The sequence below is a fragment of the Micrasema longulum genome, unplaced genomic scaffold (assembly GCF_059751315.1).
Source record: "Micrasema longulum isolate JH-2025_06_02 unplaced genomic scaffold, ASM5975131v1 h1tg001189l, whole genome shotgun sequence".
NCBI classification, from domain to species: domain Eukaryota; kingdom Metazoa; phylum Arthropoda; class Insecta; order Trichoptera; family Brachycentridae; genus Micrasema; species Micrasema longulum.
This window is the reverse complement of record NW_028278376.1, coordinates 395241-408400: the sequence shown is the minus strand read 5'-3', so window position 1 is coordinate 408400 and position 13160 is coordinate 395241. Positions and strand designations below refer to the sequence as shown.

Sequence of the window (13160 nt, the reverse complement as noted above, 5' to 3'; positions counted from 1 at the left end):
GGCAACAGAAAGTTGAGGAGTCAATAAATGCCTACATTATAGAGTTAAAAAAAATAAGTAAGCATTGTTATTTCATGGATTTACAAAGGACATTAAGAGATAGATTGGTTTGCGGCGTGAATGACAAAAATTTGCAACAAGACTTATTAACGAGAGAGAAATTAACTTATGAAAGAGCAGTAGAAATCTGTCAAGCTTTTGAAAGTGCAAAAAGGGGCTTGAAGACAATACATCTTTCAACCTTGAGCAGTGAAGATAATAGCGAGCCGATGGAAATAAACAAAATAAGTGTGAATAAGAAAAATAATATGCAGATATATGAGTGTAAACATTGTGGAAAGAAACATAGAGGCGAGTGCCGTTTCAAAGAGGCAATTTGCAGGTTATGTATGAAAAGAGGACACATACAAAGAATTTGTTTTAAAAATAAATATAATAATAATAATGTAGAGGAAAACGGCGATGACATGTGTGGCGTGTATCATGCATGGGGGAGTGCAAAGGTGACTCCATATTATGTAACACTCGGTATAAACGGAGTCAAGGTGGATATGCAAGTAGATTCAGGAGCTAGCGCATCCATCATAAGTTACACATATTATCGAGAGTTGTGGCCAAAGGGAGGACCTGAATTGAGGCCCAATAATGCCAAACTCCAAACCTGGACGAAAAGTAGATTAGAGATTATGGGAGAGATGTTGGTAGAAGTCCAATATAATGGAAATAAACAGATGTTAACTCTGTTAGTAGCAAAAGGAAGTGGGCCGAGTCTACTTGGACGAGCATGGTTTGCAGACTTGGGAATCACAGTTGAAGGAATTCATGAGATACACAATATCACAACAGACAGACTGCTTCTGGAAGATATAAAAAAAATGTATAGAGATATGTTTAATGAAGGATTGGGAAAGTATAAGGGACCGAAAGTGTCAATACAATTACTAGAAGGAAAGTCTACACCCATATTCATGAAATGTAGACCCACACCACTGGCGCTAAGAGAAAAAATTAATACTGAAATAGACAAAATGACGGAAGATGGAATATTAAAACCAATAACATATTCAGAATGGGCGACGCCCATAGTACCAATTGTTAAACAAGATGGTAGTATAAGATTATGTGGGGATTATAGATGTACTATCAACAAAGCAACTAATTTAGATACATATCCTTTACCCACAATAAATGAAGCATTATCAACAATAGCGGGAGGTAAAATCTTCACAAAATTAGATTTAGATAGAGCATATTTGCAAGTGGAAGTGGATGATGAGACAGCCAAATTGTTAACATTAAATACACCTAAGGGACTATTTACAATGCATAGGTTACCTTTTGGAGTTAAAACATGTCCGGGCATATTTCAAAGATTAATGTCCACATCACTAGCAAATATAGAGGGCGTATCAGTTATGTTAGATGATATATTAATATCAGGAAAAGATTGGAATGAACATAATCATAGGTTGGAGAAAGTGTTGAAAATCCTACACCAGAATGGACTGCACCTTAATGAGAAAAAATGTTTATTTGGAACAAATAGAGTTAAATATCTAGGATATCTAATTGATGATAAGGGAATACACCCAACGGAAGAGAAAGTAAAATGTATACAGGTGGCACCAACACCTCGTAATACTAAGGAACTTAGAGCATTTTTAGGTTTATATACATTTTATGAAAGATTTATTCCAGAAAAATCAGATACATTAGAGCCATTATACAAATTGTTAGACAACAACAAGGAGTGGAAGTGGACAAAAAAGGAACAGAATGCATTTGAAGAAGCCAAGAAAAAATTAACAGGAGAGTGCACCTTGGTTCATTATGATAGTAATAAGCCTTTGGTATTGTGCTGTGATGCAAGTGAATATGGTGTTGGAGCTATTTTGTCACATGTGATGCCAGATGGAAATGAAAAGCCTATAATGATGGCATCTAGAACGATGCACATACATGAACGAAGATATGCTCAAATAGATAAAGAGGCATTGGCGATAATGTTTGGGGTACAGAAGTTTCAGCAATTTCTATATGGAAGAGATTTCAAAATAATAACCGATCATAAGCCTTTGTTAGGTATTTTCAATGCAGAAAAACGAATGCCAGAAGTATTATCACCTAGAATGTTGAGATGGGTTTTGACTCTAAATAATTATAGTTATTGTATTGAGCATCGACCGGGAAATAAGATTGGCAATGCGGATGCTTTAAGCAGATGGCCGGTAGAACAAGAAATAAAAGAACCAGGAGATCCAGCAGAAGTCTTACTTTTGGAAGATACTCCAACAACATTCCCATACGATTGTAGAGATATTGCGGAAGCCACTCGTAAGGATAAAGTGCTATCAAAAGTATATTATAACTTATTAAAAGGATGGCCAGAAAACGTTGAACAGGAAGCCAAAGTGTATCATAAAAAAAGGGATGGATTATCTATTCAAAGAAACTGCTTGTTGTATGGTAGTAGAGTCATCATACCATTGTCAATGAGAAGCAATCTATTAAAATTATTACATGAATCACACGATGGCATCGTCATATCCAAAGCAATAGCAAGAAGTTATTTCTATTGGCCAGGGTTAGACGCTGATATTGAGAAAACAACGGGCAGATGTGATATTTGTCAAGAGCAAGGAAAGCAACCTAACTCAATCAAACATCAGTGGATTACACCAAGTAAACCATGGGCAAGATTGCATATAGACTTTTTCGGACCTTTTGCAGGTAGGCAGTTTTTAATTTTGGTAGATGCCTACAGCAAATGGCCAGAAATTAAAATTGCTAAAGACGTATCAAGTAATACAGTAATTGCTACGTTAAGGGATATTTTTGCAACGCAAGGGTTGCCAGAAACTTTGGTATCTGATAATGGTACAGCATTCACATCGGAGGTATTTGGTAGCTTCCTAAAAGAGAACAATATCAGACATGTGAAGACAGCACCTTACCATCCAGCAACGAATGGACAAGCAGAGAGATACGTCCAAATCTTTAAATCAAAGTTAAGAAAAATGAGTAATTTACCATGGTCTGTAAAGTTGCCGCGAATATTATATAATTTGAGAACGACACCAAATACAAGCACAGGGAAAACACCCGCAGAAATGTTAAATAAAAGACAATTTAGAACAAGATTTGATAAGTTTCATCCACATGCAGATATTACTAAACAGACATTCCAAAAAGAATATAATCAAAATGTGGAAATACGTGATTTTAATGTAAATGAAAAAGTGTGGGCCAGACAGTACGGAAAGTCTAATAAATGGAGTAAAGGAGTTATATCAAAAATTATTGGTACGTCTAATTATGAAATAAAACTAGATAATGGCGACACACAAAGAAGGCATGTAAATCAATTAAAACATGGAGAAGACAATGAGGTCCAGGAAAATGCCAGAATGGAGGAATTTAAACCTCAATATAGTAGAGAAGAAGAAGAAGAGGAAGATGATATGGTGGAGATCCCTCCGCAGGAGAGGTGGGCAGATATTATAGGAATTCCAAGCACCTCAGAAGAAGCAAACATGCAAGCAGGGAAGGCATTGAAAAGAATGCGAAGTATAGAAGAATCGGAGGTAGCCCAAGGTAGTGACAAACTACCAAGAAATGAGGCACCGGAAATTTATATGAAATGAAGAACATTTATGTTATGATTTATTGTTTTATTTGTTTATTGTGTTATTAGATTATGGTTAGCTTGTTACTAACTTAAATGGAAAGGTATGTTATGTATTATAGCAACACTGAGTAGGTACTTGTCTGGATAAATATGATCTGTGCATAAGTGTAAAGTCAAAGTGTTTTTACAACAATAATAAAGAGTACTTGATAATGACCCAACATGGGATAACTTAGTGTATCATTAATTATTCAAACATTACATAAATGTTTTAAACTATTCTTTTATTGTAATATTTAAACCTTATAAATTGTAAATATGGATAATGTCCGTTAATAAATAAATAAATAATAAACGTAAATTAAGAGTACATGGCTAAAATGGGTAAGTTGCATTTTCTCAATTATTGGGATGTTTTTTCAAGCGAATGAGTAGGAGTCGGGCATAAATTTTCAATTCATATGCCACCTCCGCTTTTTGGCGGAGTAATCATTATTACATTTTTCCATGAATTTTTCCTTCCTTTTTAATTTTTCATTATTCGATCTCCGAGCCAATATGATAATAAAACATTTTCAGATTTAAACATGAGATTTAAGTATTTTAGGCTGGCGGTAAATGTGTTAATTGTAGGAAATAAATATGAGGTCACAGCAGGCAAAAAAAAAATCTGTCAAAAAATAAGAATTACTGCAATGAACTTGTTTTCATCAGTTCGAGAAAGGAGTATTTTTTAAATATAAAGTAGACGGTTTTGTTAATTTTTTCTGTGACTATATGTAAAAATTAATATACCACATCGATTAAAAACCTATTTTATTAAATATATGAACCAAGTTTCCTACTAGAATGTTTTAAACTATTCTCTTTGCTCTCCTGTAAAACCACTTATTTTTATAATGAGCCCGTTTTTGCTGTGTACCCTTCAAATGTTTCCTTCTTCTTCTTCCAAGTCGGTACCTCAATGCTGAGGATCGTAATCACCATGAACACTTCTGATTAGTCTGTTCCACTCCAGTCTGTCCTCACCCCGACGAACTGACTCATCAAATTTTAGCCCTGTAGCCACCTTTATTTGGTCAGTCTATCTATATGGAATTCTGCCCCGGCTTCTCCTACCTTCAACTCGGCCAGACATTATTGCCTTTCCTAACAAACCGTAAAATCGTTTTTGTGTGTCTGTAACATTTACTTAGAGACGCTTTTGAATAAAATGTGATAGGCATAAAATACACAAACCCACCTGAGAATGGACCGTATGGCTGGCTTGTAGCAGTCATCTCCTCCTCTTCCTTTAAGATACTCCATTCCTCAACAGCAAACGCAACTCCCATCATCGGCTCCTCACACAGCGGCCCTGCCAGGGTAGCCAGTTGAAAGCCATTCATAAAACTTCTTGTAAAATCATCCCTCGCATCTTTTAGAGCATCAACATTCTTTTCATAATCGAAAAGTGATTTTTTATAATCTTTGATGCGGTTCAACAACAGATTTGGGCCACATTTTCTAGGACCTGCTGACCAAATTTCCTCAGTAGCATTTTTCCATTTAGGACCTGCTGAATTAAATGCGTTCATGAGGTCGCTTTTGAAAACTTCAATAGCTTTTAATGACTTGTCTGTCAATTTGTCAACCTGGGATGTCTTTTCTTTATTTACATCCGCAGACTGCTCTTCCTGGAGTTGAATTTTTGAAAAATCACTTTCTATATCAATATTAGGATTATCAGGTTTGAAGGAGTATTTGGATTGTGAATCTAAAATCTTTAGAATTTCAGAATTATTTTCTAAAATGTTTGTCACTGCTTTTGGAAGCGGAATAGCTCTGATTCGAATAGTGCATTGTTTGTTCGGAGTTTGCAATGAAATAATTTTCTCTTTTTCGTGTTTTTCGTTAATCTCTTGTTGTACAATAGTAACATTTTGCATCTCAATATCTTCGTTTACCATATCCATAGTAGGTGGTTCCACGATAGTTTCCCTGAATGGGACAATCGGATCCGAAACGGAGATCGGAACTTTTGCATACCGTGAACTGAAAGCAATAATGAATAAATTAGTAAACAAATCTTGATTGAAATCTAAATTTGTAGAAAAGCTAGGTATTCAACCATTAATACAAACCTTAAATCCTCTAGACACCTTTCTAAGTGAACTTCGCCAGCTGTGAGTAAGACATGTTCACCAGTTTCTTGCACCAAAACTTGAACACACGCATCTGCTTGATTTAATAATTTTAAACCTAAATTAAAGTGAGAAGACAATTTAATTCATGAAAATATGGAAAAAATTGTAAAAAACAAGTAAATAATATTACAGATATGATATAAATTTAACTTAATCAGGTAAAATAATGTTTAATAAAATAAATATGTAAATATTGTGTTGTAAATATATATTAGACTATTTTTATAATAGAACTAAATAAAATAAGTAAAAATAAAACGTAATATAGAAATTCAGTTCAACATCGTTTGTATGACTATTTTTGCTGAGGAGAAAGGAGTAGGGGTAGAATGTTTTTTTAACTAGTGCAAATTGCTAATAATGATTAAAGGTATAGTAAAAAAAGTTTTAAATTAACCGGTGTGTGGTCCCATGATAATGCCGCAGACTAACATATCAGAGGTTCAAACCTCACTCGACCACAGCTTGATTTCAATTTTCTAGCAGAGTTATTTACGATTTTTAGTGAACAGTCTCAAAATTGAAATATTTGGATAAAAAATAAATATATAGGTGCGAAGGTTTTTACAGTCACTGTTATCAATTTGTTTCTTTTTTGGGTGATATGGTGTGTGTTGGATTTGTTAGGACGTTTCGGCCACCATTGCAGGAGCCATCTTCAGGGTAAACTGAGTGACACTCAGCACACACGGTATCATCCAAAAAAAGAAACAAATTGAAAATAAATATCATTAAAAAAAAAATAATAATAATTACCTTTAATAAGTTTTGGCATATCCGACAGTTGATGTGTTTCTACAGCAACCCTCACTATTGGAACAGCGAACATCTGCATCTCAGTAAACGAAGGACAACATACAGTGGTACTTAAAGTAGCTGTTTTCAAAACATGTTCCTCTAAACCTCCAATACCTGCAAATATAAAAAAAAAACAAAATAGTGTTAAAATTATATATTTTAACATTCATTGGGGACATTAACAATACACACATTTTTCCACTCAAAATATACGTACATATATTTGGAAATAAAAAGTTCGGAAGTTACATATAAATTTTAGATTATTCAAATCATATTATGATATATACAGGGTGTTCTTTAAACCCTGTCACATCCGAAACCATGATGATCAGTACGACCAAGAGGACATATTAGCACATTAAAATAAATTTTTAGAACAAATAAAATTTACAAAAATAAAATATTTAAGGGTGAAGCAAGGAGAGTGGAGGGGGGAGTCTGATACACCGTCAACCACATGGCCACGCCCTCTTCGCTTCTTCCCTGCAGAAGTAAGCAACCATTTGTTTTTTTAAATATTTTATTTTTAAAAAAAATCTGCTTTCTAAATATTGTTTTAAATATGCTAATATGTCTTCTTGCCCATACTGATCATCATGGTTTCGGATGTGACAGGGTTTAAAGAACACCCTGTATAATATACAGAATCCAGTGTTTTATTTCAGAAAATTAAAATACATACCCAATATATTTCCTGCTGGAACTTCCTCTAATTCCTCTAACTCTCGACCCATCAATAAAAACAGCTGATTCACTCTGGAACAAAAAATATAACACATAGATTAAAATTGTAAATCGTATTTCATTATTTCGGATACAATAAGAGTAAATATTTTTCATTAATGTAATTTTTGTGTTGTTTACTAGGAAAAACTCAAATGATAACAATGCTATATATGTAGAAAATTAAATAAAAAAGGTTTACTTAATATTTTATTACAATATTTGAGTTTGACCAAATGTTCGTAGACAAAAGACTGGATTTCACCCCCTCAGGAGTCATAAGATAAACAAATTACAACAGGGATGTCCAAATGTTCGTAGACTGTTGTAATTTGTCAATATTTTATGCTGGTATTTTAAATTATCGTCAACTTATAGAATAAAATTATAACTATTTAATAGATAACAACAACTAAACAAATTATATACTAAGAATACATTACACGATACAAATTTGTCGGCCACATGGTGTAATGGTCAGCACGTTTGCCTACTAAGCAAGAGGTCTCGGGTTCGATTCCCGATATGGTTGATAATAAATATTTATTTAAAGGGGTGTTTTCACACCAGAATATTTCATAGTCCCTGGACTGGTACCTGAAGCGTAAGTCTGATCATCTTATCTTCAGGTATCAAATAAATTATCGAGATACGCTACGATTGGTGTACAAATGAAGTGCCCTATGGACCATTAGGTGCGGAAAGGGAATTATTATTATGATATAAATTAAGTTTAAGATTTATTCGTCTTCTGGGGACTGGTAACAAGTAACAAGACATATAAAACAAGGATACAAAGACAACAAAACAAAATCATAAAAATAGAAGACTTACAACTTTTGAAACTACTTATAAAATTATATTAGAGACAAATTAAAAATCAACATTAAAAAATACATGACTATTTTCACCAGATGAGACATAACATGACTTGATCTTTTATAATAATATGTTTATATAAACCTAACAGGCTTTTGAAATTATAAATGAATAAATTAAAAAGGCTACTTACTCTACTCTAGTAACGTGTTGATTATTTTTCAAATCTTTCAAAGTTAGGCTTACATCAATTTCAGGGTTACTCAAATTCCCAGCATATGTATTAGGATCATGCTTTGGTCCTAAAACATACAATTCACAGCCTTTTCTAAGTGTTCCACTAAATATTCGTGCGAATCCAACGAAAACATCATCGTCCAAATCAACAACATCTTCTGCTTTATTCTCGGATAAAACAATAGAAGATTCATCTAAAATTGTAAACTCTGGAGCGTTTGACTGATTTTGTCTTTCAATGTGCCTCATTCTGGCAATTTCTCTTCGGTGAGCTATTTCTTCAGATGTCAACGGTTTTGCTTTGTTTCGCGGTAGACATTTACGATCGACAGGAAACATTTTAGAAATGTACACAATTACGGGTCGAGAATCCGAGCTGTCACAGGCTAAGAAGTCATCTTTCAAAGCTTGTGTTTCCGGAAGCAAAGAGTCAAAACGTCGGTTTTGTAAACACATCAACTTCTCCACCTTTTCTTCCGTTATTGATTTGGGTGATGGCAATTTATCACAAACCATATTTAGGACTGCATCTGCTAAAGGAAGCCATTGGGATATCACAGCCTGAAGTTGGATTTTTGCATCTCTGTGTTTCAAGTCTCTAGTTGTCAAATTTATTCCCAATTTCTTTGTAATGGCTTCCACTTTGTCTCTTTCTTTTCTAACGAATATAGTTTCATACATAGACCATATGTTTTCAAGTACCAATTGCACGAAGACAGGTTTTTTAGCTTTTTCCTGAGCTCCCTTCATAAATCTTTTGGATTTGGAATCAAGGTAAAAATCGCCCCATATAACTTTACGCAATAATTCCTCTTTAACACCTAAAAACAAATAAATAGTAATGGTATTAGTTTTTTGTTTTTTACTAAAATTAGCAGTCAAATTAAAACTGGAATACATTTTTTAACTTACCCAATTTCTCTGAAAATATTTTGGCAAATCGAGCAACTCCGAACCCCCAGCCATCAATAGCGCTGGCAAATACAACATTTCCAGATTCAGGTGCAAAGTACAAGTGAGAGTCATCAGCATCTTCTAGCGCAGATGTCCAATTATATGGTGTCTCAGCTTCATTGCTTTCTTGCTTCTAACAAAGAAAAAAAAAATGAAAGAATGTTGTTAAGATCACAATTAAATGAGTCATGAAAATCTTCTTACATATTTTAAGCAATAAGTACTTTTTTAAGATGCCACGATAAGGTCTTTAAGTCCACATAACTACAATGTTGTTATGTGAATCCTATATTGCTGTCACTAGAATTGATCATCAGTTGTAGCACGTCCACCTCGTAGTCTAATGATTAGCATGTTTGCCTACCATGCAAGAGGTCTCGGGTTCTATTCCTGACATGTTTGAAATGAAATATTTATTTCAAAAATGTGTTTTAACACTAGAATACTTCATAGTCCCTGGACAGACATGTAAAGTGCAAGACTGATCATCTTACCTTCATGTGATAAAAAAAATATCAAGATAAGCTACAGTTGGGTTAACAATTCAGTGCTCTATGCACCATTAGGTGCAAAGAGGGAATGATGATAATGATGAATCTGTAAGCATTTTCTGATTTATCTATGGAAGTGAAACGTGTAACTGGCAGAGGAAGGATAAAAGCAGAGTAAATGTGGTCAAAATGCGATCTCTAAGACAAATGTGCGGACAATCAATGCATGACAGGGTTACAAATGATGAAATCAGACGAGAGTAAAAAGAGGGTATAATTGATAAGATTAAGCAAGGGTCACTAAGATGGTTGGTCATGAAGAATGAATGGATGACAAAATAATGGTAAAACAGATTTATATGGCGAGAATTAATGGTAACTTTGGATTAAGATGACCAACAAAGTCGCGGCATAATCGAATAAACCAAAATCCTAAGTCTGGTCATATCGAAACCAGACACAACCATACGGCATGAGCAGGCGGCTCCTGACCAAAAATGTTAGCAGTACATAAAATAAAAATTTTGTAAACTTATATGATGAATATAATGTATAAATGGTGTAATAAACAAGCAGTATTTGCAATGTCAGCCCGCGCATCGGAACATCAAACCCGTCATTGCTTTTCATTTGGTACATACGCACTAACATTGTATTGTATGTATATAACTAGTTCATAGAAATTCTTACCCATATTCTGTCAGTACGTATGTATAAATTTATATTACATATGTTCCATTCAGCATGGCCCAGCAGCGCACGGGTCGTGTATATTCTCCTATTTACTGCTATGATTTACGATTTACCACTATGAAGCGTAGTCTATTTCTCTCAAGCTGCGGATTTGCCACATTTGGTATTTTTTATACAAATTTAGCGTCAAAGCTCGTGCAAAACAAAATATGAACAATAGCGACTAGCGCATGCGTGAGTTGACAAGATAAGAAGGTTGCCTGCTAGAGATGATCTCGCTAGATCATTTTTCGCTAGTATAATAATAAAATTTGTGTATAATGTTGCAATAAATCCCTGTTTTTTTTAATTTCTTATTTTTTATTATCAATTATTTATTCATATTTTTACTTGGCAGTGCACTGCGCTTCTGCACACAGTAAGAAACCTATTTTGGCCAGAACAGATGTGTGTGGTAGTCCATCTTCTCTACTTCACAGGGAAATGGCATGATGGTAGTGATTTCTTACCAATTCAGTATTGTCTTCCTTCTCGAAGATATCTGACGTAAAAAGTTCTCCGAGCACAGCATTCACTTGCTCAAGAATCTGTGTCAGGTGAACATATGCATCCAGAGGTGTCAACTGTAACTCCAATATGAGGCGATCAATCTTGTTTAGAACCAACACAGGTTTGATGTTCTCAGAGTAAGCCTGTTTTAGGGCTACTCTAGTTTGGGGACACACGCCTTCCACTGCATCTACCTAAAATTTATTTTATAGATTTTATTCAGAAAAAAAAATTATTACAAAGAAATACAATTTTATAAAAATTATGTATATTTTAATGTTTCCCATTACATAAAAGACAAAATAGATAAAACTTGTATACCATAGTGGAAAGTGACGTCTTACAATCATGTACATTCTATCTTGCTTAATAAATATTACAAAAATTACAAAATACAGTGTTTTCAATGACGATTGAAGTTTACGAATATAATAAATATGTAAAATATAACTTAATTTGAAATGAATAAATAAACGAGAAGGTACAGCGGTTTTTTTTTATTTGTCAATAGACCAAATATTTTTGTGCATCATATTATCGTCGTTACGCTTTTTCAAAGTAATTACCAAAAATCCACTAAAAAGAAATTAATGGATGGAAATTATAAGCAAATAATCTGATCTATAAAAAACGAATGTTGTTTGTAAACATTCAAAAACAAACTTTTTTTAAACACAAAAAAATAACATTTTTCCATTTTTTTTCATATACGCATTCTCGGCAAATGCAACCCTGGTGATGGCTAAAAAAAACATTCATGATACTTCTTTCTGCTTAATAAATTGACGATATTAAGGGCCATAATCACACTCGTGGCAATATTTCCCTGAAAACCGCACATAAATCGGCCCAGTAGTTATTCAGTCCATCGAGGACACACATACGAACATTGCCATTTATATATATTTCTCGTAGCACTAAACTTCCTCATTGAAATGAGTGCCGTATTGTGGCCATTAAATAAAAATGTTTAACTTCTTTCTAATTTTGAATTTCTGGCTTTATTTTTTATTTACTGAATTCATTTCATTAAAGAAAAATATTCCTGAGTAAACAGAATTATGTTGTCTTGTTGTTTTTTTTAGCTGTCTTTAATTTTAGAAATATGATATTATCAATTGTTCTAGGTCCCGGACTTGGTGACGTACTTTTTCGCGAGGTCGACATCCAATCCCATATCATTATATATTATCAAACCAACCTGTTCAGAGAGTTGATACCGTACGCGATCTGGGTGTTATTCTTGATAGCAAACTTACATTTGAGAATCACTTCGATGACATACTGACCCGTGCACATAGAAACCTTGGTTTTGTACTTCGTACATGTCAGGTATTTAAAGATATCGCGTGTATTAAAATGGTCTACTTTGCTCATGTTCGCAGTTTGCTCGAGTATGCCTCTTCTGTTTGGTCTCCACAATATGTCACACATAAAGAAAAGTTTGAGAAAATTCAATGGACATTTCTTAGACATCTTAACTGGAGATGCAGGTATACCGATCTCAATTATATGTCTTCCTGCAAAAAACACCACTTGCTTACTTTAGAAGATCGCCGTCTACTGTTGGACATGGGGGTGCTTCATGACATACTCAGTGGACGCCTTGATAGTCCGGCTCTTTTGTCAGAGTTATCATTAAATGTCCCCGGCTACCGCACCCGTCACACGTCGAGCTCTCTATTTCATGTGCCAGCAGTTCGTACGAACTATGCCCAGAACTCTCCACTTATACGTTTTGCTAGTGAATATAATTTGAACTTTCCCCTTATTGATCCATTTGATTGTAAAAAAATAACATTTAAAATGCGCGTCTTAAAACATTCTTTTTTGTCTTATACTTAGTTTCAATAATAAAGTTTTATTTTATTTTATTAAATTTTATCTCTATTTCTTAATATTTTATATATATTTATATTTTCGATACCTGACACCCTCTTTCCAATATAACACCCACACACCCACCCTCTCACTCACTTACACTCACACAAACACACTAGTATGTATTGTACGTGTATTTAATGTATTTTTGTGGATATCTGTCATTGGTTTTATTCTCTGTATATGTTATTTGTTATA

At 33.9% G+C, this 13160-nt stretch overlaps 1 protein-coding gene and 1 non-coding gene across 3 annotated transcripts in view; one reads left to right on the top strand and one right to left on the bottom strand.

Moving 5' to 3' along the window:
* Positions 1 to 13160, bottom strand: part of LOC148276588 (elongation factor-like GTPase 1) — a 229334-nt gene that overhangs the window by 213518 nt on the left and 2656 nt on the right. For both annotated transcript variants that reach the window (XM_088234054.1, XM_088234053.1), the window contains exons 3-9: positions 11042 to 11275; positions 9307 to 9481; positions 8351 to 9215; positions 7298 to 7371; positions 6571 to 6726; positions 5752 to 5869; positions 4872 to 5662 (exon numbers count right to left, since the gene is read on the bottom strand). In XM_088234054.1, the coding sequence (XP_088090180.1) occupies positions 4872 to 5662; positions 5752 to 5869; positions 6571 to 6726; positions 7298 to 7371; positions 8351 to 9215; positions 9307 to 9481; positions 11042 to 11275 (2413 nt within the window). The remainder of the gene's footprint in view (positions 1 to 4871; positions 5663 to 5751; positions 5870 to 6570; positions 6727 to 7297; positions 7372 to 8350; positions 9216 to 9306; positions 9482 to 11041; positions 11276 to 13160) is intronic.
* TRNAS-ACU (transfer RNA serine (anticodon ACU)) lies at positions 7798 to 7870 on the top strand. Its single transcript has one exon. It is a non-coding gene; the product is annotated as a tRNA-Ser (tRNA).